The following is a 26,395-nucleotide window of genomic DNA, read 5'->3' as shown; positions in this document are numbered from 1 at the left end:
AGGGCTGGGGTGGGGGCAGAGCCAGGGGGGTTGAGCATCCCCCAGGCTCATAGGAAGCCAACTCTTATGCCATCAATGGCTATTAGCCAAGATGGTCAGGGATGCAACCCCATGTTCTGGGTGTCCCTAAACCTCTGACTGCCAGAAGCTGGGACTGGATGACATGGGATGGATCATTTCATAATTGCCCTGTTCTGTTCATTCTCTCTGAAGCATCTGGCACTGCCCCTTGTCGCAAGACAGGATACTGGGCTAGAAGGACCATTAGTCTGACTCAGTATGGCCATTAATTTGTTCTTAAGGTCAAGGAGAAAATGTATAAATCTCTATTAAAGCAAAGGGTTGATTAAAGGAAAACAAACTACAGCAGATGATCCATACTAAAAAAACTGGGGTGGGAGGAGGAGCAGCTCTTGAGCTTGGAGTAGGGAACAAAATTAGGATCACAGTAGTGAGAATGGGGTTATGTCAAAGATGCACTCCATCATGCATGATTCCAAATGTTCTTTATTAGATCAATTTCAACTTGGCCGGGAGGGATCTGTAGAAATAATTAGCATGTAGATGATAAAACAGTGGCATCTCACTGTAAGTGTTTCTGGAAAAATTAGAGGATTTACCAAAAAATCCTCATCTGTTTCAAGGATACTCACGATTATTTCTTTGGTGCCTTTTTGAAAATCTCTCATTGGATCTGATCTAATGCTATAAATTCAAGCGCCAATGTTTGGTGGTTAGTGATAATTTTGGAGGGAAAATGAGCCGGTAACTAGAAATTAGATTATGATCTTTCAAGCAATCTCCACCTGATTTTTTTTTTAAAAAAATTTGTTTAGGACATTTTAACAGGTTTACAAATCCTTGCCAAGTATGTATCAGGGACAACAAAATAATTATAACAGCGAGCTTTTGTTTAGAGAAACATACAGTAATAGATAATCAACAGCTCTCGCTATTCAATGGGGTGTTACCACACTACAGAATGAGCATCTTTATACTACATGACATGCTGTTTCTCTGTACCCAATTATTACACATCAAAATGGAACTACATAGTCTAGTAGGCCAATGGTCAGCAACTTGGCTAAGAATAACAGAAGGGTAGAAAAATAACATTTGCTAAAGTCATTCTACTACTCCCACTGTGCAATTCATCAACTTGAATAGGTTTCAGCTGGAGATGGTATAATTGTACTTCTGTTTTTTCATGTTTTCAGATTTTTCAAAGAACTCCAATAGCCTAATTTTTTTTCTGGGCACGAGAGTTGGTGGTGAATGCTGAATTTCCTTTTAAATTATGATGTCTTTTAGCCTAAAGTAGTAGGGGTACAGTGACGTGATTGTATCCCTGCCTGGGATGCCCTTTTTTCTAACGGGGTCTAACAGCAGTTTTATCCTCTCCGTTATCTTCTGAAATGCAGTTTTGCTTGCTTTTCTTGAGTGCAAGCTCCACTGTCTGTAGCTGGAACTTGATTAGCACAGCTGTGCTCCTTTCTATTGGAATAACAATGTGGTTTTCTTCCCTACACACTGTCAATGATCCATGAATCCATTCCTTCTATTTCAGTGCCTCTGTTCTTGTAGTTGATTTGTAGGTAACCAATCTACCTATTCAAAGAGTGACTCCAAATACATGAGTTAGAAGGGGGGAACTGCTTATAGGAGGAGGTTGCCTATATGATACAAATTAATATGTCTGACCAGTGCCACCCACTATAAACTGTTTAAGACTAGTGTCCAGAAACTTCAGTGAGAGCAGGCAAGTTTCTCGCAGTCATACTATAAGCTTTCACCATTATGTACTTACTGATAGAATTAGTAACAGAGGAGGATGCTTTGGTGACACTTATGTAAAATGTTGGACTTCCCATAGTTTGTGACTAAGAGGAGAGACTGATATTTAGATTGGGATTTTGTTGCAATATTGGGTCATGGGTTGACATAAGAATAGCTATGCTAGGTCAGACCAATGGTCCATCTAGTCCAGTATCCTGTCTTCTGACAGTGCCCAATGCCAGGTGCTTCAGAGGGAATGAACAGAACAGGTAATCCTCAAGGGATCCATCCCCCGTTGTCCATTCCCAGCATCTGGCAAACAGAGGATAGGAACACGTCTAATAGCCATTGATGGACCTATCTTCCATTAACTTATCTAGTGGTTTTTTTTGAACCCTGTTATAGTCTTGGTCTTACTAACATCCTCTGGCAAAGAGTTCCACAGGTTGACTGTGCGTTTGTGAAGAAATACTTCCTTTTTCCATTGATATTATTGTAATATTTTATTTTTAGGATAAATGGGTGTGCATGACCTTTACCTGAACTAAAGCAGTTCCATGTCTTGTTTGGTAAGTCTACATTTAATATCATGAAATAAAACTTCTGGTGAAATTTCTTGCTATTTGCTGAAAACTCCATTCAAGGGATTCTAGCAGTAAACAATAACAAATTCCTAATGTAGATGCTAGCAAAGGGTTCAGGAAAGTGTGAGTTTCTCTTCTAGCACCACAGAATAGTTCTGAGAGCTGATTAGCCTGTTGGTGCTCACTCTTCTTAGAGTGGGGCTCATTAATATTAAAATTAAATTAAGAAAAATCTATGGTAATGGGGACCATATAAGTACCTTAAAAAGTTTGACCAAATTAAACATCAAATATATATATATATATATATAATAAAAACATTGGAATTTTATACAATGTATTCCTCCACTATGAAAGGAAGGTCCTAGTAGAAGAGAAAAATGGCATGGAAGAGGGCAAGTGCATTGGGCCCTTAAGTGTTACTGTTCTCAGGGGGACTCTTCCACCCTCTCTGTTCCTGGTTTACTTATGTCAAGAGATTATCTGACACAGTGGATCCAAACTGTGGGGCATGGAAGAACGTTGGGGGGTTGTGGCGGGGCCCAGGCCAGTCCTCCCGGGGAGTGGGGAAGGAGTGCCACCCAGCCTCTCTCTGCCCCCAGCTCCGCTCCCGGCCCCAACCGCAGCCCCAGCTGCAGCTCTGGCTCCAAGTGGGGCCCTGCCTTGGCTCTCCACCGTGGCTCTGGCCCCTCTCCTAGCCCCGGCTCCTGGAGCGGGGAAAACCAGGTAAGAGGGGGAGCATAAGCAAAGAAGTTTGGGGACCACTGCACTAAAATGATGTGCATAAGGATTATTTTTGATGAGGCCCTGGATAATTGGAACATAGCTTTGGGTAACGTCTCCTCTCCCCCCTCCCCCGGTAATACTCTATTGATTACAGTACGTCCATTGCAGTTCACTTACTGATACAGTACTATGTATTTCAAGGATTGTTCCTGTGTTCTGCGGACAACAGTTGAATCAATCAGACAAGAAAAGCAATCAGAAAATAGCATCCATCAATACTTGGTAAGAAGAAATCCAAATTGATTTAAGAGTTATCCTGCAAAATTAAATGGAAAAATGTAAGGCTGAGAAATATCAAGCACTGTACATCAGGAATTTCCAAAGATTAAGCTTACTATGGCAATGTTAACTTGGCAAGGTTGTGGGTAGAATATGTAGTATTTTCTATTCAAATTTTTCTTACATTTAAACCCGAATGCATTACTCTTCAATCTCTACTAGAAAAATTCTGAATGGACAATGTCGCCAAGTCTCATACTGTGATAGAAAAAAATGGTTACTCACTGTCTCATAACTGTCCATGTCCATTCCAATCAGGTGTGTACGCGCGTATGTGCACGGTAGCCAGAAGATTTTCCAATATCAGTATCTGTCAGGTCAGTCTGGGCGCCCCTTGGAGTCGCGCCTTTATGGCACTCAATATAGAGCCCTGCCGACCCGCCACCCCCTCAGTTCCTTCTTGCTGGCTACTCCGACAGAGGGATAGAAGGGTGGGTATTGGAATGGACATGAACAACACATCTCGAAGAACAACAGTTACGACAAAATGAGTAACCTTTTTTCTTCTTTGAGTGCTTGTTCATTCCAATCAGGTGACTCACAAGCCCAGATTCAGGAGGTGGGGTCAGAGTCATCCACTGATTGGAGCCCGCTCTTCCAAAGGCTGCATTGTCTCTGGCCTGCTGGGTGATAGCGTATTGTGCGGTGAAAGTGTGTATGGAGGACCACGTCGTTGCTCTGCAGGTTTTCTGAGTGGGATCCTGCTCCCGGAATGCCGTTGAAGAGGCCTGAGCCCTGGTGGAGTGATCGAAGGAGCAGGCACCCCTGCCAGGTTGTAGCACTCCCGGATGCAGGATGTGATCCACAACAAAATCCGTTGAGAAGAGGCAGGAAGACCTTTCATTCCGTCTGCCACTGCTATGAGTAACTGCACCGAGTTTTGGAATAGTTTCGTTCTCTCGATGTAGAAGGCTAGCGCTCTGCGGACATCCAATGAGCTAAGTCTTTGCTCCCTGCCGCTTGAATGCGACTTAGGATAGAACACCGGGAGGAAGATGTCCTGGTTGATGTGAAACTGGGAGACAGCCTTTGGGAGGAAAGCCGGGTGAGGTCTGAGGTGGACCTTGTCCTTATGGAACACAGCGTAAGCGGGCTCTGAAGTCAGGGCCTTGAGCTTAGACACCCTTGAGCTCAGATAACCAGAGGTCATTGCTACCAGAAACGCTACCTTGTATGAGAGATGGAGCAGGGAGCATGTCATCAAAGATTCAAAGGGCAGTCCCATGATTCTGGAAAGGACCAGGACAGGCTGGGACAGGCTGCTGGACATGCAGGTATAGCCTGTCGAGCCCTTTAAGGAAACGGCTGACCTTAGGGTTGGCAAAGACCAAGCGGCCCTCTGCACCTGTATGAAAGGCAGAGATAGCAGCAAAGTGAACCCTTTTTGATGACATGGACAGTCCCTGCTTCTTGAGATGGAGGAGATAGTCTAATATAAGTGGCACAGAGGCGAGCGTCGGGAATGAATGATGTTGCACTGACCAGATTGAAAATCTCTTCCATTTAGCCAGGTAGGTAGCCCTGGTGGAGGACTTGCCTAACCGAGTCTGAGTAGGAAAGCTCCATTGGTTTCAGCCATGGAGCTTCCATGCCGGGACGTGCAGCAACTCTAGGTTCGAATGTTGGAGACGGCCGTGATCCTGAGTTAGTAAGTCCGGGAAGAGCGGCAAGGTGACTGGCGCTTCCATGGACATTTCCAGGAGTGATATGTACCAGTGTTGGCGGGGCCAGGCTGGAGCTATCAGAATCACCGAAGCTTCTTCCCTTTGTATCTTGAGGAGCACCTGGTGAATGAGAGGGATGGATGGGAATGCGTACCGGAGACGGCCTTCCCATGGAGGAGGAACACATTCGCAATGGAGCCTGTGCTGTGATTCAGGAAGGAGCAAAACTGCTGACACTTCCTGTTGCGTCACATGGCGCACAGGTCTACCTGGGGAAAACCCCACTGATGGAAGATTGAGTTCACGATGTCCAGGCGAAGGAACCATTCGTGGCCGTGGGACAACCTGATGAGATGGTCCACCAACTCGTTCTGTACTCCAGGGAGGTACGATGCTTGCAGGTGTATTGATTGGTCTGTACAAAAGTCCCACAGCGTGATAGTTTCCTGGTACAGTGGAGAGGACATGCACCCTCGTTTGTTGATATAAAACATTGCCGTGGTGTTGTCTGTCATCACTGATACACATCTCCCTGCTAGGTGTGCTTGGAAAGTCTGGCATGCCAGGCGCACCGCTCTCAGTTCTCTGACATTGATGTGGAGAGCGAGATCCGCCTGAGACCAGAGGCTGTGTGTTCTGACGTCTCCCAAATGTGCCCCCAAGCCCAAGTCTGACACATCCGTCGCTAGCGAGAGGGATGGCTGAGGGCTGGTGAAAGGGACCCCTGCACATACTACCTGCGGGTTGAGCCACCACAGGAGGGAGTTGAGTATTGGGCGAGGCAGGGTTACAATTCTGTCCAAACTGTCCCGGCCTGGCTGATATACTGACACCAGCCATAACTGAAGAGGTCAAAGTCTGAGTTTGGTATGCTATACTGTGTAGGTACAGGCTGCCATGTGTCTTAGAAGTTTCAGGCAGTACCATGCTGTGGTGGTGGGGAACTGTCTGAGACCTCGAATAATGACACCCATGGCTCGAAATCTCACTTCTGGAAGGAATGCCCTTGCATATGTTGGGTCCAGTAACACCTCTACAAATTCTACCCTCTGAACCAGGGACAGCATTGATTTACCCTCATTCAGGCTCAGTTTGTCAAAAGAAGCTTTTATGAGGGCGACTTGTATCTCTACTTGAGTTCTGGATCGGCCCTTGATCAGCCAGTCATCGAGGTATGGGAACACCTGTACCTGTCGCCTGCGCAGGAACGCAACTACGACTGCCATGCACTTGGTGAATACTCGAGGTGCCGCTGACAGGCCGAACAGGAGGACTGTGAACTGGTAGTGGGTGTTGTTCACCACAAACCTGAGGTATTTTCTGTGGGACTGAGTTATCGTTATGTGAAAGTATGTGTTCTTCAAGTCAAGAGCGGCATACCAGTCTCCTGGATCCAGTGAAGGGATGATGGAGGCCAAAAAGACCATGTGGAACTTGAGCTTCTTCATGAACTTGTTGTTCACCTGAAGCCACTGATTCAGGCAAACTGACAAAAATAAACAATGCAATTGTGATATTAGGAAACACCCCAGAGAGTATTTCTTGAAGCAATTCCTTTGGCTTGCAATCCAATTTAAAGTTTGTGGAATACATTCGTTTGAGGAAGATGACCTCGTCACTGAGCTCTTTTGAGATTTCTTTGTTGTACTGTTGCTGAAATTGTTCAGCTGCAGAAAGTAGATCTTCATTACTCAGGCTATTGAACTGCCAAAGAAACCCCAAAAGGGTACAAATTAATCACAGTGACTCAAATCGACGTGTAAGATCTGATTGAATAGACTCAATGGTGACAAGGAAGATATTGACCCTATAATGCTGCTCGGCATCGGATTCAGTAGGTAAGTTGTGATTGGTGGAGAACTCAGATGAAATGCCAATATTCTGTGCTATTAATTTGGACTCAGTCAGCATCGCATCCCATTGTTCACGAATCTGTTGAATGTCATTGATAAGACTTTTGATGTTATCCCTCTCAACATCAAGTGTAGCATTGCGTGCTTCAATTACCAGATTAGTTTGGTGGATCATTGTAAGTAGCTTCATCCACAAAGATGACATCAGAATGCATTCAAATTTGGACATGTGCTTCTGAATAGCCTGAAGTTCAGTTTGAGCCTGTGCAGTGAGATTGAGAGATTCAAGCTCCTTTAAAGCCTTTCTGACTGAATTCAAATGCTGCGCAACTGGTTGAACACCATCGATCTGTGCAGACTATCTAATTTTGGACATCCCATACAGTGAAACAGGAAGATATTGCTTCAGAATTTCCCACCTTTGTGGACTGCTACTGAAGAGATTGTACATTTGCTGAACAGTTCCAAAGTAAGTAATTGCCTCTTTGCATGATTCAGCACAGTCAACACCTACAAGGTTTAGGTGTGATTTCCACAGCTGGAGAAAAAACAGTTTGAATTATGCTCAAGCAGAACTGCTTCTACACCTTTGTACTTCCCAGCCATATTAGATCCATTGTCATAGGCTTGACCAATGCAGACTTAAAAATCTAACTTAAAACCTTCTAGAATTGCTAGTACTTGAACAGCAATTTCTTTTCCAGTTTTGCTCGTGAAATTAACAAAATAAACCTTTCTCCAGTTGAAAATTTTGAGCTGTCTACAATCTTAACATATCAAATAACCATAGTAGTCTGTTCCTTGTGAGAATAATCTGGAGTGGCATCAACAATGATTGAAAAATACTTGGCATTTCAAATCTCATCAAGAATTGTTGTTTGTATGAATGACCCACATAGCTCAATAAACTAGTTTTGTATGCGCGTGGAGAGATAATGGACTTGCATGCGCTTTTGACTCTCTTGCAATTCTCGAACACGTTTAACATGCTCTGATAAAAGTGGGTTATATTTGCTGAGGAGCTCAACTATGCCTAGAAAGTTTCCATTTGCACGATCATCAATACATTGACTGGAACCAAAAAAGCCAATCCCCGCTCAGAAAGAAAAAGGATGGCATTCAGGATGCACTCAAGAAGTTTTTTCCAGTTATTAGTTTTGGTAGAGAGTTCAGTCAAGAGAAAATTCTCACTGAACTTTCAGCTGATGCTGCCCTACTGGCTGATTTCCATGCAACATAGTTTTCTTTGTGTGACGTTGAACTCTCATGTAAAGGTATTCGGTCTTTCAACTTCCTCCAACCTCTGTTGATGCTCCATCCTGATTGATCAGACAGAACTGATGCATTTGCAGCGCTTTTGTTCAAAATTAAGCAGGTGAACAGTACAGAGATTGTTTCTCCATACTCCAGCATAACCAGTCTCTTGTGCAGGTCTCACCATTTGGAAGAGTTTTTGTCAGCAGACGAATAGGGAAAGTATGATTATCAGCATCTCGTGGAATGTTACTTGGAATTTCAAAACAACTAATTTGAAGAAAAGATTGCATTTGAGCAGCATTGCTCTTGTCACTAATTCCAATGTCAGTTACAGTCAAACCTGTAGTACTCATGAATTGCTCTTGCTGCGTAAGATCTACATCTTCCTGTTGCTGTTGAGTTTCTTGATCGTACACAGAATCTTCTGCTGCATCTGGTATTGTTGGCACATCTCCTTCTTGACTACTATCCTCATATTCAGGTATTGGCATTGAAATATCACCTGTTGCAGTTGCGGAGTTTTCATTATCAGTGCTATTGTTTGTTGGGTAAGGTGTGTTTTCCAGTGGTTTGAGAAATGAAGTTATTGGTTTTGAGCTCTTAATTGCTGCTTCACTCAGGCTAGGTCTACACTACCCGCCTGAATTGGCAGGTAGAAATCGACCTCTTGGGGATTTGGGACGCGACAATCAATCCCCGAATCAACGCTCTTACTCCACCAGCGGAGGTGGGAGTAAGCACCGTCGACGGGAAGCCGCAGAGGTCGATTTTGCCGCCGTCCCTACAGTGGGGTAAGTCGGCTGCAATACGTTGAATTCGCTATTCGCATAGCTGAATTTGCGTATCTTAAATCGACCCCCCCCACCCCGTAGTGAAGACCTGGCTTCAGTTGTTTTCGCCTCTCTTGCTTGCAGCACTTTCAGAGCTCCTCTTCATAGTGATCTATCTGATCGATTTACACCTGAAATGTTCTAAAGTAAATATGTAGCCTACCCACACTTGAAATAGTCTTCTGTAAATAAATAGCCTATCTACACTTGAAATCTTCTACTGTAAACATGTACACATGCTGAATGGTACACAAATGCTGAAAATACTTAAAATGAAGGAATACTAATTAAGAATATAAAATGAAACAGTCAGTCAGGTTATTATCCTTATCACTGAATCAAAACTCAAGCATGCAAGGTATAATATAACAGGCTGAGCTGAAGACAAAGGGATGACATATATATAATAAACACGGATACAGACAGAGGGATAATGTCCAAAAATTTCAAATGTATGTCCTCACAAATTTTCACCTTGAATCTGGGCCTATAGACAATAAAAGTCTATGATGATGGCCAAGCTACCAAGCTAGGGCTCAACCAACCAACCAGTTACCTCTTTTAGCTACCATATGAAGATAATAATGAGGAATTCTCACACAAATAATTCCTTAGTCAACTAGACGTAAAACTATAAAGACACTGAAATGTAACAAAAAGAACAGGAGTACTTGTGGCACCTTAGAGACTAACAAATTTATTAGAGCATAAGCTTTCGTGGGCTACAGCCCACTTCTTCGGATGCATATAGAATGGAACATATATTGAGGAGATATATATACACACATACAGAGAGCATGAACAGGTGGGAGTTGTCTTACCAACTCTGAGAGGCCAATTAAATAAGAGAAAAAAAAGTTTTTTCTGTTCTTTTTGCGGATACAGACTAACACGGCTGCTACTCTGAAACCTGAAATGTAACAATTCTCTGCCTTTCAACACAAACTTGATGCAGCACCAGTCACAAGTAGTGGTTTGTTTATATAATCAGCTGATCTGAGAGGACAATCCTCCCACTGATTGGCCCTGAGTGCAGCCTTCATTAACAGGACCTTCAGGCGCTGATCTCTATCCTTTAATGTCCTGGGCCGAAAGGTCTTGCAGATGGCACAACGATCCTTCTGATGACTCTCTCCTAAACACTTCAAACATGAAGTGTGAGGATTGCTTCTGGGCATACACTTGCTGCAGGCTTCGCAGGCCTTTGAGGCCTGGAGATCCCGGCATGCCCTGGCATCGAGAGAGCTTAGGAGGGGAAACCCATGCCCCAAAGGAAACTTAATCTAACACTGAGGGCTACTAACTAGTTAATTAACCTACAGAGCTAATGAAAACTATGTATATAGACTGCTAAATATGCTTGCCGAGACAAGAGCACAGGGAAGTTCCAGCTAACCATCACTGGAGGCAAGAAGTAACTGAGGGGATGGCGGGTCAGCAGGGCTCTATATTGAGCACCATAAAGGTGCGATTCCAGGGGGCGCCCAGATCGACCCAACGGATGCTGCTATGGGAAAATCTTCCGGCTACTGTGCACGTGCACACCCCTGATTGGAATGGACATGAACAAGCACTCAAAGAACCACCTTAATTTCTTGAATCTCAAAAATTGAGTGCTTGATTTTTTTCTCCCCACACATTTGCACTAGTGCGTATTTATTTATTTTTACATATACTCACACACACACATACACAAATGTATATACCAATATTAAAAACTAATCCTTTTACTACTAGGCAGATGAACCTGAGTTATCCTGGATTCATCCATATGGAAGAGATGAAACAGTACTTTGTTCTTCTGACGTCTCCCATTATGAACTCCAGGTGGAAATAGGTATTCTAATTCTATGCTGAAATATGCTTTGTCCATACAAGATTTTTCCTGCAAATGACCATTCTTTATATATATTAAAAAAAAAAAATCCCATGAGGGGAAAAACTAGAAGCTGAGAAAACATGTATTCTCCTTGTTATAGAGCCACCCAAAACTATTTTAAGATCTCTGTAAATGTTTGCACCCTTCTTGACTTCTGATCTTAGCTGATTATTTTTCTAGTGTTGTGAATTTCACTTAATGTTTAAAAAAATACAGTAGAAATTCACAAAGATACACACAAACCTGCCTGAATTTGAAATCTCTGTTCCAACTAGGAGAAGAGATTTTCTGCTCATCTTGCTGCTAATATTTTTTTTAATAAGTGACCACTCTAAATCAGTTACATTGATTGTAAATATAGTAGAGAGCAAATCAGCATTGCGGTTCTGCAAAAAAAAGAACAGGAGTACTTGTGGCACCTTAGAGACTAACAAATTTATTAGAGCATAAGCTTTCGTGGACTACAGCCCACTTCTTCGGATGCATATAGAATGGAACATATATTGAGGAGATATATATACACACACATACAGAGAGCATAAACAGGTGGGAGTTGTCTTACCAACTCTGAGAGGCCAATTAATTAAGAGAAAAAAAAAACTTTTGAAGTGATAATCAAGCTAGCCCAGTACAGACAGTTTGAGAAGAAGTGTGAGAATACTTACAAGGGGAGATAGATTCAATGTTTGTAATGGCTTAGCCATTCCCAGTCCTTATTCAAACCTCACAGGTGTGGTAGATGGTCCTAAATATGGCTGTACTGCATCACTATGTTTAGAATGAGTGCCAGTGGTGGTAGTTCTTTAAGTTGGACATCAGCAAAGTAGTCAGCATTTGTAAGACACTTTATTGGTCCTGAGAAGTAAGACTTGTTTAAACAATTTTGATTAGACTAAACAGAAGCAACAACCATGACTTGACTAGTTTTCTGGCTGATGTTACATGTAAGCATGCACTGTTAACTGCACGCTTAAAGCCATAGATTCACTGCAGTCAGCAGCAGTCTGTTAGAATTCTAGGACTGTTTGACTACTTAGTGCTGAAGCAATGTTGTGGGGTTTTTTAAAGCTACCTTTTATAATGTTAATGAAAGACAATTGGCTTGCTTCTGGTTACAGGAAGAGGATTCAACAATTTAACTTCAATCTACCTTGCCCGACACACACCTACAGGAACGCTTGTGGCTGTAAAGATCACAGACTTAGAAAGCTGCTCTGAAGAACATTTGAAAGCTTTACAGGTAAAACAGTGGGACTTATATAGATGTCTGACACAGAAACTATAATGTATGTGAGTATATGCAGTTAACCAGTACCAGAGACAGCCGTGTTATATGAATTGGTGCAAATTAAATTAAGTGGCTTCTTGATAAGGTACTAGAGAATAAACTGAAGTCTTCTGCCATACAACAATTTCTAATCATGCAGGAATCCCAGTTTGAAACACAAACTCTATACTCTTCACTAGAATAAGGGGCTCAGAATTAATAACAAACAAACAGCAGTTCAGATAGACATTAAAAGCTTCAACGATTTGTTTGAATTTCCATTGCAGGATGTGCAAAGCTTGTTAGCTAGTAGAATTGCATTTACAAAATTGACTTTTTTAAAGTTACTGAGGACCTGTGTAGTTAAGGTTTTTGTCAAGATAATTATCTTCCAATAGCTTACTCACTTTTGTTTAATTCTCTAGAATGAGGTGGTGCTATCCCACTTTTTCCAGCACCCCAACATACTGACACTTTGGACAGTGTTCACTACTGGCAGCTGGCTTTGGGTCATCTCTCCGTTCATGGCCTACAGTAAGAATTGTAACTACAACTTGGGAAGAAGCTTACTGAATTAACTCTGGATTAGATAGCTCAGTCCCTAACACCAGGCTTGTGGCAATGGAAGAGCACGAGACAGAGCAATTCTATATTTCCTTTCAGCATCTCTTCTCTTGTAGAGATTGGATGTGTCCTAGTTCCTCTGTGCCAGACTTGTGAGTTTTGCTTCTCCTAGAAGGCAGTGTGGATTAGCTATAGGGGTGAAACAGCCGATTTCCAGTTCATGGAAACATGATTTAGGATGTGGTAGGCTTCATTGTGATCTTTTCCTACTGGAAGAATCACTTTCTTTCAGTGATATACTCTGAGGTGACTTTCTTCCTCAGCAGTTGCCTCCCTGTATAAGTCATTGTAAAGAGAGAACAATGTTTCTTTTAGGGGGTACATGAACAGTGGAGAGAGTGCTGTGTTATAGTAGGAATAAAGATTTATCACTAACACCACCTGAATGCTTAGCGTGATTTTTTTTTTCTTTTCAGATTCAGCTAGTCACCTACTGAGGACTTACTTCCCTGAAGGAATGAGTGAAGCTTTGATAGGAAACATTCTGTTTGGTGCAGTTCGAGGGTTAAATTATATGCACCAAAATGGCTACATTCACAGGTATGAGACAATTAATACCATAGGTAAGAAGTTATAGCAACACACAAGCTTCCAAACTGAAGCTACTCATTAGTCTATTCAGTTTACCAGAAGCCTATGCCTGATTGCTTTAGAGGAAAGTGAGCTCCCTTTCAACACCCATTTCTCTTGTTACTCACAAATTGTTCAGTGCTGTGGAGTAGACACACGTCCTTCTCTCAGCATTTTCTTGGTTTGATACCCTCCACGCTCTCTGGCATAGCTAGTTTAGCTGAAGATACTACTTCTGTTCCTATAAAATGTCTAATCACTTTTGAGCCTTCCTGCCACAATGACTTTCTGCAGCAGTACATTGCAGAGGTTGAACTATAATGCTTTGTAAATAACTTCCCTTTATCTATTCTAAATGTGTTGCTATTCAATTTAATTGTTCTTTTACGGGGGGGGGGGGGGCTGGATGAATGGGAGAACTTGCTCGGTCATCTTTTACTGTTTATACAGTGCTTTGGAGATGTAAAGCACTCTTTTCAGTAGTGTTATGGAGTTTGTTGATAAATTGTATAATCAGTTGCTTGACCACACTTTTGTTTGTTATGAAATATAATCAAGAGTCCAAATAACGATTGACAGGTTTATTAATATGGTACAGGAAAATATGTTCTATACAATGCCAGTCTCCAAAGGACAGTCCTGTGCAGCAATATTACACATTCACCTTACACAGAAGGTGTGCTCCCAAAAGTTACGTCCCTGAAGTCATCTTTTTATAACTTACTTGTTTACCAGAAAAAGGAACTGTATACTTCACCTGCAACTGTATTGAATTAATCAGCTTTTTATCTTGTTTGTTTCTGGTACCATGGTGAACCCTGTTATCTCTTGTTCTGAACCCATGCATTCCAGGTACTAAAGAGTGTAAAGACACCTCCTAGGCTTGTAGCAGGATAAATAGGTCTGTGAGGGTAACTCCCTTTCTGTTGCTATGACAAAACAATTAAATGTCCAGATACTGACAGTTTTCCTATATTTGTAAGCCAAAGTTTACTTCAGCTAATGCAAGCTATTATGGAATACTTAGCATAAGTGAACAGAATTATAATAAAGGTACAGGCCAATTTGAGCTATATAACTGCTATATTAATGCTTATATTATGTATACTGAAATGCTTGGAACATATATTGTGGATAGTACTATCAACATAATATATATGTATGCTAGCTAGTTATATTAGTCAACAGGTTGCAACATTGACTTCCTAGTTATGGTTATAACAGCTTTCTAATCTAAAACAAAACAAAACACAACAAAAAAAACATTTGAAACCTAATTCCACAGTTTCCTAAAAAGCTTCACTTGTTCAAACTTTTCATATGGCTTCTAATAAGAGGAGGATTCATGGTGAAAGCATTTTTGAGCTATGGAATGCCAAAAAGATTGTTCACTTTTCCCAAAGACTTCTAAAAAGCCTGAACTTCTCTTAACATCTTATTTTTAAAAGTAACAGCTTTGTCCAGAAGCTCCACATTTGTCTTATACTAGTTCTGACTATTTAATATCAGACTTCATGGTTTATAGTGGAAGTCAAGTTTCCAACACAAATTCTTACCTCCAAGAACAGTCTGGTCTTAAGCAAACTTCTTGTTGGTTCTTTAACTTGAAGCTTCTATCAAATTGTGAATTTAGCAGAAATTTGAAGTGGCACAATGATGCTGCTTCAAAACTGGAAATATGTTTACCATAAACTAAAAATAGGGCCTTATTAGGAAGTTACAGATTTAAAAATAAGGCAAGTCTTGAAATGCATAGTGTGACAAAGTTCCTCCTCTATCTTGGTGGGTCCTGCGCTTATTGGCGGATTTGCTTGCCTACCATGTGGGTTGTGGAACAGCCCAGAAATCATCCCCTCTGGTAGAACCCACAGTCCAGGTCAATTGGGAGGAACTCGGTCTCGCCCTCTACTCCGGGTTCCAGCCCAGAGCCCTGTGGACTGCAGCTGTCTAGAGTGCCTCCTGGAACAAGCTGCACGACAGCTACAACTCCCTGGGCTACTTCCCCATGGCCTCCTCCCAACACCTTCTTTAGCCTCATCACAGGACTTTCCTCCTGATGTCTGTTAATGCTTGTATTCCTCAGTCCTCCAGCAGCACGTCCTCTCACTCCCAGCTCCTTACGCACACACCTCACTAACTGGAGTGAGAGCCTTTTTATACCGGGTGTCCTGATGAGCCAGTCTGTCCTAATTGATTCTAGCAGCTTCTTCTTAATTGGCTCCAGGTGTCCTAATTAGCCTGCTTGCCTTAACTGGTTCCAGCAAGTTCCTGCTTGTTCTGGAACTGCCCCTGTTACCTTATCCAGGGAAAAGGGATCTACTTAATCTGGGACTAATATATCTGCCTTCTATCATTCTTCTGTAGCCATCTGGCCTGACCCTGTCACATAAGGAATAATTCGAACACAAACCTTAATTTGGACTTCATCTCCTTGTTCACCTCAGCCTGTAGACCAGAAACTTTATATTTTTGCCCACCCTTTACATATCCAACATCCATTCTTCTGTATCTATTCTCTTATACAGTCTTCACTGTATCTGACATGCAAATCACTGAACACTAGCTAAAGACCCAACCCTGCTCTAGAGATAACAGCATCTTGTATCTTAACTCTGGAATAGAGTTCAGAGAATGTCTCCTTCCCCATCCCCCCAAATCCATTATAAGGTGGAATAATTGGTTTGACCTCTTCTCTATGCAGATGCCCCAATATATATACCTCATTTTTTCTTGTATAACTCTGTGGATGCACCTTTACCCCCATTCACTGTACTCGTTGACTGCAGGTGCCAGAGTGCCATATTCACTGATACAGACAGAGGACCTATGTATACTTTACATACCTGCTGGCTTGACTGTCTCCTCCATTAGGGAGTATTTGACTACAAATAAAACTGACTATTGGGGAGAATTTAATTTGTTGTATTATAATACCTGTATGCCAGTGTATGTGAATGCTAATGGAGACATAGTTATGGTGGCAGGCAGAACCTTAGCTTTGATATCTGCCTTTTCAAATAGTGTTTCAAAACTCTTTCAGTGAGGCACCGTGGGGGTGTGTGTACTCAAAAAAATTTTGTTTGGGGGCGGGGATTTTATATACAGGAAAATGTCCAATTTTTAGAATGAACACCATATAAAGGCTTCAGATTGCAAAGTCAGGGTTTTTTAACCATGAGATTGTGTTTATACAGTTTCTCTTCACCCATCTTTAACATGCGTCTCAGTCGGCTATAGCATGATGACGTGGTCAGTCTATCTCAGAAATAGTTTATAAATATATGGCAGGCTTTCTACTGTAGTAATAAGTAACATTCATTTGAGTGATTTTTTTTTATAACTACATTTTATCACTTTGTTTCAGGAATATGAAAGCTAGCCACATTCTTATTTCACGGGATGGTCTGGTTTCTCTGTCTGGCTTAAACCATCTCTACAGTTTAGTTAACAATGGACAGAGGTCAAAGGTTGTGTATGATTTTCCCCATTTTAGTACTTCAGTACTTCCTTGGCTGAGTCCTGAGCTACTGAGACAGGTCAGTATAAACCAGTTAATTTTGCCTTGAGTCTCTGGATATGGCCTTTTCCTTTTTTTAAAGTTTGTACTTAGTAGGCTTGTGAAAAAGTCATAAAGGCTATTCATTTGCAACTTCCAAACTAGATTGTTTAGGAACCTTAAAATAAATTGTGGCTTTATGGTGGACCCACATCGCTTAATGTCTTTACCTCTTGCCTGTTTGTTACAAAGGTTCTAAAGGACGAGATCCTAATGAACACATTTTTTTCCCATGGAAACCTGAAAATAATTGTATTGACTTAACTCTCTCTTCTGTACAAATATCAACTATGAAATCTATTAACAAGAGCTGTGTGCATTAAATCATTCTTACACTCAGAGGGCCCAATCTTATATGAGCAGTTCACCCACAACTTGTTGGCTATGGAATATTAGGATTGGGTCCTGAAACTGTATTATATCTACAGTATATTTGCATATGCATATTTTTGCAGTACATATTCAGTAGTTCCCAGTGTGTTGATATAATGATTTTTCTCTCCCACAGGATTTGTATGGGTATAATGTGAAGTCTGACATTTACAGTGTGGGGATAACAGCATGTGAATTAGCCAATGGATATGTACCATTTCAGGATATACCTCGTGCAAAGGTAAAACATTAAATACTCCTAAATCCTTCTCAAAACTTCATTCACAGGACTATTTGTCTCTTACAGATACTGTCTAATAATAAAGTTGCTACAAAATATATTAAAGGGTGGCACTTTTTTTTTTTTTTTAATTTAAAACATACATGCTGCTTCCTAGGGCAAAGGAGCTTCCAACTCCTGTTTTTTCTGAAAGGTCCTATTACAAAAACTCTGTCCCTGGATCCTGACCAGAGTGCAGCCACTACCACAATTTTATGGGCCCTAGGCCAGTGTGTCTCAAATACAACCACCGTGGCTGCATGTGGCCACCAGGGGCTTTTCTTGCGGCTACAGCCTCCCGGGCTGTTATGCGGGGTGGGTAGAGAAGGAGGAAAAAAGTCACGAGTGGCCCCTCCCTGTTGCTTCTGGATGCACCGTCTTGGTGTTGATTACTGGGGTGCCAGCAGGGGTTGGGCCCTGTCCCCCCTTTGGAAACACCTGGGGCACAGTGCTGGAGAACCAGGCAGCCGGTGAGTTCCCCACCTTCCCAGGGGCTGTTGGGTTCAGGCTTGGGGCTTCAGCCCTGGAGTGGCAGGGCAGTGGGGTAGCAGGTTCTGGTCCCCCCCTCCAGAGCTTAATTTGTTCCGAGGCTTGACAGGGCTGAGTAAGTCTGTTGTGAAAAGCAATACTTGTATGTTTGTTAATATCACTTTTCACGACAAACTATCTAGGGAAAAAAAATTATAATGATTTGGACATATATATGTGCATATTTATTTGTTTTTCCTAAAGCTAATTAAGTATTTTAGGAAAAAGTGTGAGCGCGGCCAAAAGCAAGAGTTGGTGGCCGCACTCTGAGGCCACCAAAACATTTGTCCTGAGAACCCCTGCCCGAGGCACACACCTGTGTGACACACTTCTGAAAGAAGGAACCACCTGTCCAGCTGCCTTGCCCCTTTGAGCACAATGATGACTCTTTGGACTCCCCTATACTTACACACCCTCTTCCAGAAGCAGTTCACACACACTCACACATTTTGCTCTTTTTCAATACTAAATCATACAAAGCCAAGAAGAGATGATCATACAAAACAAACTTCTTAACTACGATGCCACTTTCTAGCTCACCCTTCCCCTGGGAGTCCTTAGGGACCATTGATATCCAGGAAGGCACGGTACAGGTTGAACCTCTCCAGTTTGGCACCCTCGGAACCTGACCGGTGCCGAACCAGAGAATTTGCCAAACCATGGGAGGTCAATATTGTAGCAAGCCTCTCTTTATTTTTATCTCGCTGAGGCAAATAAATAGAATGCCGCTTGCAACACCACCTAGCCAAGGCTTACCGGCTCTCTTCATAACAAAAGTGTTAGAGTAGTTACACAATTTTACTCTATTGACACAAGGAAATATGTAGATAAAGCATAAAAAACATCAAATAATATGAAAAAGAAAGATGATAATACAGGTAAATCTATAATTTACTCACCTAAAATGCTGCCTGAATTCCGCTTCCAAAGTGATGTGACAAGAACTGCTAACTCAAATTACATTCGTGTTACATCTGGGGTCTCCGCTGTAGGTATATCTGGGGTAGATGAAGTGGAGATAACAGGATTTTCGACTATAGAGTGCTGCTCACTGCTGCTTTTTGCTAACTTTAACCAATCTTCCAGCTTGTCTTATGTATTTTGTTTTTTCTTTAATGAGTTTTTCTCATATCATGTAGAGTGACATGATCACTTTCTCAGAAATGAAATGTCTTTGCTCCAGTCCTCCTGTTAAATTTGTTGCCAACTGAATCCATTTATCTATAGAAATTTTTTCTGCAACATCCTCATCATCATCTTCATCACCATGACTGGCTTCTTCGTTATCTTTGTTTTTTCCCTGCTATACCATTTGCACAATTTCTTCATCCGTCATTTGAGTAGCAATTGGTGCATCTTTGTCGACTTCCATCCAGTCTAGTAAATTTTCCTCTCCCAAATCCCTGGCCAGCTCAACCACTACAGGGTGGGACATACTGCTGGCATAGTCCATTAACTCACTAACAATTTTTTGGTTTTCAGACATTTGAAATGCAGTGAACTCCGACTCGTCATTGACGTCAGGACTGTCCTCAAACATTAGGGTTGGCAACAATTTGTGCCATCCATTCTTCTGAGTAGATGGAGTTACTCTTTCCCAGGCTCTAGCTAGTGTCCAAATCATATCCTTGAGGTTAAATTCTTTCCTAAATGTTGTCAAACTCTTCCTATCATTAAGTGATACTAGCAATTGGTGCATAAACTCGGACCTGTACATATACTTCAGGGATCGTAAGGTACCCTGATCACAAGGCTGAATCAGGGAGGTACAGTTTGGGGGTAAATACAGTCCCACCACATTATCTTTGACAAGCAGCTCTGCGTTAGGGTGGGCAGAGCAATTGTCGAGAATCAGCACAATTTGGCACGTCGGATCCAGGCCTACCGAGGTGCAATGGGCTCTTGCCTCCAGTACAAAATATTTCTCAAACCACTCGAGACATAGATTAGTCGTTATCCATCCCTTTTGTTGCCATGATATATCACTGGGAATATTTTCACCCCTTTGAATGCCCTTGGGTTCATACTTTTCCCAATAATCATGAGCTTGCATTTGTGTGTGCCTGTTGCGTTGCTATAACCAAGGACAGTTATCCTGTCCTTTGACTCCTTCGTACCAGATGGTGGCCCCTTTGCATCAGTCGCCAATGGTTTTTTTTAGGCATACAGTGCCAATAAAGAGCAGTTTCATCGGCATTGTATACCTTCCCCAGCGGATAACTTCTCATTTGCAACTAACTGTGCAAATTCGTCAACGTACTTAGCGATAGCTTCCGTATCTGCACTTCTTTTTTCACTGCACACATGACAGAGACTAATGCCATGCCAGTTTTTAAATTTCTGAAGCCATCCTTGCAAATAGTCACTCACACTCACACTGCAGGTTAAGTTCTTTGTGGAATATTTTTACTTGTGCCATCATCATCTCATCTGAAATGCTAACACCTTTGTTCCTATGAAGCTTGAACCAATGTATAAGCGCACTATCTAAATCGCTGCTTTTCCCCTCCTTCAATGTCTTACAGACACTCATACTTTTTTTTGCTATCACTTTCAGCAAAAAAATAAAGGATTTGTGTCACGGGGCGGGACTCACCCTTGTGGCACCTCCCACTGGTCGTCCAGGGAATTAGCGTTTCCAGCCTCCGGAGCACCCTCTTCAGGCCAGTGTCCCGCTTGCCACTGGGCCCGAGTTCCTCCTGGACCCCAGTGCCCCTTTCAGGCCGGGGTGCTGCCCCCTGGCAATACCCCCACAGATCCCTCCCCGGGTAACCCCCACCCTCTATCCCCACCTCTCCTCAGACTATGGCTACTGCCAGTCTCAATCTAGCCCCCGTTCACTGGGGCAGACTGCAGTGTAAATGCCTCTCATCACCGGCAAGGGGGGGTTGAACCTGCTGCCTCTGCCTACCCCTGGGCTGCACCCCTGCAACCCCAGTACCTATTTGGCCTTAGACAAGGTCTGCAGCTTGGGGGTTTTCCAGGCAGGAGCTCCCTGGCTCCCTTGCCCTATTCCCCAGCACTGCTCTACTCCGGTACCTGCCAAGTCCTCCCCTCTCTACTGCTAGAAAGGGACTCTGTGTGCTCCTGCTCTCTGCCCTCTTATAAGGGCCAGCTGGGCCCTGATTGGGGCGTGGTCGCATCTGTGGCTGGTTCCCCAATCAGTCAAGGCTTGCTGCTTTTCCTAGCAGCAGCCCTCTCCCGGGGCTGATTTCCTTCAGGACAGGAGCAGGTGACCACCCCACTACAATTTGATTCTTTTGTTTCTTCAGATCATACACTGTAGATGGCCCTATATTGTAAAACTCACACAAGGCACATACCAATGTGCCCTTTTACAATTTCTGCAGCAATTCCACCTTTTGCTGTATGGATATTGGCACATGCTTACGCTTAGCAGCATTACCAACACTTCCACTGCTTGCTGGTCTCTTAGAAGATATATTTAGGGGTCAATTAGAGCTAAATAACAGCACAGAACATTGAGAGCCAGGACTGGCGGGACTTTGCTGGATCGCAGGAAACTTGGCCCCACCCACGCTAAGCGGATATCTGGCTAACTAAAATCATGCCAGACCCTAGATGTTGCCGGACCAGAGAGTGCAGGACTAGAGATGTTCAACCTGTATCCCTTGCCTCGTACAGGGGGTTACATGGTGGGTGATCTCTCCCACAGCTTCTGTGACCTTGCTCTCTCCTGTCCAAGGCTTCCTTTTCCTGTCTGGTTTGGTTTTAAACACCACACCCTGCTCCTTGGTTCTGTCTTTTGGGTAAGTTTCCACTACTCCTATATACCCCCTCTCTTCAGGGAGTTAGGCTCAAACTGGTTTTCTTAAGGATGCAGCTGCTTTGCATCATAATCTTTGTTGGGTTTAAGTACTGTGGTTAACCTCAGGTATTTCCCACTGTCCTGTTTGCTGTGAAGTTGCTATAGAACCTGTCAGAAGTGGTAGATCAGTTTTTCATAATATCAATCAGATTTCATAAGTTTTACAAACATACTGCCAATTCATCACAGCCTCTAGAGGCTAATACAGCCACTGGACTCTTATAGTGTCTTTCCCTTCTACCAGATGCTGCTGCATAAGCTGAAAGGTCCCACTTATTGTCCCTGGGATATAAATACCTTCCCATGTGGGGAATCCAGAATGAAGAATTCACAGTCAGGTGTGGATTCTGGAATTGGTGAAAGCATGACGCACACAATGACTAGTGAGAGATTGCAAACTCCCTCCTCAAAAACATTTTCCCCTGCTTTTCACAACTTGGTAGAACTCTGTTTGCAACAGGACCCCGAGAAAAGGTAACTTACTTCTGAACACTAATATTCCCTTTCACTTTAACATAAGATATAGCATAATCTAAGGTGAACTTGGAATCTACTAAGTCGTATACAACTGACAAATTCAATGTTAAGATGAAGTGCGTCGGTTTCTTTTCACAACACTAAATTATCAAAGTGCCAGGCCAACATTGTCTTGGTCTGAAGAATGATCTTCGACATGCTTTTAAAATCCTATTTCATCACTGATTTTGAAGCTTTCTTGGATAATGGATTGCTTGTTTCTAAAAACATGTTTGAAAAACCACAGTTTGGCAAGGAGACGCAGGAAGGGCTAGTTCCAGAAACTAGTTTAAACTGTTAAATTCTGCTAGATTTCAACAGGATGATTTATCCCTCTAACACTTTATGGCTACTATGGAGGCTGAGAATTGAATGTACTGGATCAATGAACTCACTGCCTCTAGTAATGCCCTCACAGTAAAGTTGAGGCACAGAATGAAGGAAGCTTGTGCTGCCTCTATTCAGGCTGCACTTGTCCAGTGGACAAATAACCCTAGGGCCTAGAGTGCATGGCCAATCTGGCATCTTCCACAAACACCAACACCAACCCTTACTTTCAAAACATAATCTTGTGTTTTCCATTTTATGATCCAGGCCATCAGCAAGCAGTTTGCTGTCACACACTTTCTTCAAACAGGTGAGTGTACTAAATTCTTACTGTTGAGAAGAGTTAACTGCAGCCTAAGTAAATGGCAAAATATTAAAAAGTTGGGTAAAGTAAAAGCAGTTGTAAAGTAAAATCACGCTCTAACAGCCAGGATGCTGCAGACAGCTCTTTTACAAAATGTCATATCATCTAGAATCTTGTGCAACGCATAACACAGCAATCGTGTCCTCTGTTAAATGAAATTTGAAAGCTTATTTAAAGGATTAAAATTTATTGAAGTGAGCTTAACCATTGAGATATTTTGGTTGAAAAACCACATTTTAAGTCAAGCTAATCATTTAACTTGACTACAAACTTACAAACATTTGTGGTCAATCTACTCTGGAGTGACGAAGCTAGTCTCAAACTCTGCCTTCTCCAGCATTATAGCACACAAGGCTGCTGCTATACCCTTTCATGCACTTTTAGTAAAGATGTACACAGTGTTTCAGTGGACTTGTATGTACAGCACTATTTTATCCTGTTTGTTTTTTTCCTTCAGGTAAAAGAACAAACAAGGAGTTCCTTACTTTCACTGTTGCCACCTCCTATCCAACACAATAGACCACAATTCTTGCCACTGCCCTCAAGAGCAAGCAGGCCTGAGTTTGCGTGTTTTTACCCAAATGAAAGAGACATAGAGTGGGACTTTTAAAACAATGACAAACCATCATACCTCCCCCATGCTTCAAAGAAGGAAAATGTGATTTCTACTTGCTGCTTTTCTCTGTATTGGTTTAAATACAAATACAAGAGCTATACTTGAACATCTGTGGTGTGTACATGATTTAAAGCTGGCACTGTAAAAATGCAGTAGGCCTCACTTTCCTAACCCCAGGGAAAAAGTTAATCTTAAGAATACTGATGCTTTTTATCCTTCTCATCTTCCCACCCCTTTGGACTTAATCCCTTGGCAGAAGGCTCCTTCTATAGCCTTATCTGGTATTGTACTTATTCATAGAACTTCTACTTGAAGAATACTGCAATCAAATGCAATCCTGAATTTCCAATTATTGTATCACTACGTTCAGGTTCATATCGAGCCTCTCTGTGGCCTTCAACTGGACTGTTAACCCCAGAATCGTGGTACCAGTTCTTTTACTGCATTGCCCTCAAAGGCATTTTTGGCCTTTATAAATGATTTTATTAAATCTTTTTCTATATGTGCAAATGCCAGAGCTCATGCCTCTCCTCACCTGAACTGCTTTTTGTTCCATTGACACATGATAGATATCTTACATTTTAAGACTCTATCCTCTAGGTTTTATATAACCAGCCAGAGTCATTTGGGCAGCTTAATACTGTTGTCTAGAGAAGTCTATACATTTTGCAACTAACATTCACTCTTCCAGAGTAGCAATAGCCTTAATAGCATCTGCCTAAATACAGAATTGTACTTTGGATACCTCACTCTCTGCTTTATTGCATCACACTTCCAATTACCAAAGGAGTTATCATAATGCAGGGTAATGCAGGGTTGGTGCTTCTGAAATGTCCCTTTAGTGTATGTTAATAACTAAAGAATATATAACTAGGTAAAAGTAAGTTACTTATAATGTAGTACTAAGGGCTTATAAATCCTTTCACCCAAACTGTGCAAATTTTCTTTAAAGAACTTGCCATTCTACCACATTGCAGAAGCACAAGCTCATGCGTGCCGGGGCCATTGTTGTGTACCACTGTTATTGCTGGCTATGACCTAGTAACCCTGAGCCTCTTTCAAATTTGGGTCTTCCAGTTTAACACACAGGACAGATTCAGTCCTGGCAGAAGAGAAGATACAACATCCATTTGCCAGCGTCTGAAGAAGATCTCAGTGTTTTGGATTATTTTAAGACATGGTAGGGTGGGAGAGACAATTTTTGAAGTCTACATCACCCATTAGTATGCACATTCAAAATAGACCACTGTATGCAGAACAGAAATAAGCAAGACCATTTAAAAAAAAAAAACCCACCACCAACTTACCTTTAAGTCATGGTTTAGCCAAGTTTTTAATCCCAGAAATACAAGACTATTAAACCTGCTTCCTGACTAAAATAAAATAGTATATAATTTTAACTTATGATCTTAGCCATCAAGTGAACATGTTGAAGTGTAATAAGAGAATGGGCTTATCCTGCTATTAGTCAAAAATCTTTCTCTCTGGTTTTGAGGGCTTTATTTTTATTTGTGGTATATCATTTACATAGATCATTTGTAAATACTAGTACAATACTTGTAAAATATAGGTCAAACCTAACTAAATTGTAACATTTCAAAATAGGTGCACAGATTTATGTATTAAAAACATCTGTACTTCAATTACATACCTCTTAATGAAGTAACTGACTGATAATGTTATTTTAGAAAACAAGGAACAACTGAAATTACTGCAGCTATTTAAATATTTGACAAACTATACTATGCTAACCTGTGTAAGTCTTCCATTGGAGAAATAGTACCATGCATCATTAACTGGAATCAAATGTTGTCCATAATTACAGGCCTAAACTGAGTTATGCATCCTAATTGCTAAAAAGGTGTTACTTGCTATTTCAGTTTCTGTATGTGGCAAATGAGTAATTAAAATATCTAAGAAAGTTACTGAATAAAATAACTTCTATAACCTTCAAAATGAAAAATCTTTATTCAAAAAATGTTAAAATTGAGTACCAATAATTTATTTGCTTCGTATTTCTAAAACCAAAGCCATGGAAAAACATGAGTTTGTCCACCTAATTATTCTTATAAAGTATTAGAAGTACTATTTCATCACAACACCGTGACCTGGGGGGGAGGAAGGACTGAATGCATTTTGGTTATCTCAATTTTGGTATCTAAATGATAATGTTAAGTGGGAAATATCACTTAAATACATTGACAGACTATTTTGGTTAAGTACTATAATAGCAAAAGTGTATAATCATATCATTTTCCATGTTCCAACTACCAGACTTTGGTAACAGAAATCAAGGAAGTAAAACTTTGGTATATTCTGGCAGCCTGAGCCCACTCCTGTTGTTCTGATTGAACAAGCCTTCCTATACAACTGGTGTTTAAAGAAATCCTAGATACATCTTGACTAAATATTTGAAATTACTGGCTGCCGAATTGTATTCTTTCCCTATTCCAAACTGTCATGAATGCTTAAAAGCAGAATAAAGCCCACTCAATACTTGCCTGCAGACCATTTGTTTGTTTAGTTTGCCTACATCAATTATTTAGGTAGTAAATGAAGGGACTAGAGGCAAACAAGTGAAAGTTCCAGACATTTGATGAGTTCTTTTAATTCCACATTTTTGGGCCTAAATTTTCAA

At 41.6% G+C, this 26,395-nt stretch overlaps 1 protein-coding gene across 2 annotated transcripts in view; it reads left to right on the top strand.

Annotated features, from left to right (window-relative positions):
* Positions 1-26,177, top strand: part of STRADB (STE20 related adaptor beta) — a 34,151-nt gene extending 7,974 nt beyond the window's left edge. For both annotated transcript variants that reach the window (XM_054044267.1, XM_054044268.1), the window contains exons 2-12: positions 2,290-2,345; positions 3,288-3,368; positions 10,767-10,866; positions 12,027-12,148; positions 12,601-12,709; positions 13,216-13,339; positions 16,734-16,905; positions 17,434-17,538; positions 22,179-22,408; positions 23,045-23,087; positions 23,599-26,177. In XM_054044267.1, coding sequence (XP_053900242.1) covers positions 2,334-2,345; positions 3,288-3,368; positions 10,767-10,866; positions 12,027-12,148; positions 12,601-12,709; positions 13,216-13,339; positions 16,734-16,905; positions 17,434-17,538; positions 22,179-22,408; positions 23,045-23,087; positions 23,599-23,751 — 1,251 coding nt within the window. In that variant the 5' untranslated portion in view covers positions 2,290-2,333 and the 3' untranslated portion in view covers positions 23,752-26,177. The remainder of the gene's footprint in view (positions 1-2,289; positions 2,346-3,287; positions 3,369-10,766; positions 10,867-12,026; positions 12,149-12,600; positions 12,710-13,215; positions 13,340-16,733; positions 16,906-17,433; positions 17,539-22,178; positions 22,409-23,044; positions 23,088-23,598) is intronic.
* Positions 26,178-26,395: the final 218 nt, after the last annotated feature.

This window comes from Malaclemys terrapin, chromosome 11 (assembly GCF_027887155.1).
Source record: "Malaclemys terrapin pileata isolate rMalTer1 chromosome 11, rMalTer1.hap1, whole genome shotgun sequence".
In the NCBI taxonomy this organism is placed as follows: domain Eukaryota; kingdom Metazoa; phylum Chordata; order Testudines; family Emydidae; genus Malaclemys; species Malaclemys terrapin.
This window is presented reverse-complemented; position numbering and strand designations above follow the sequence as displayed.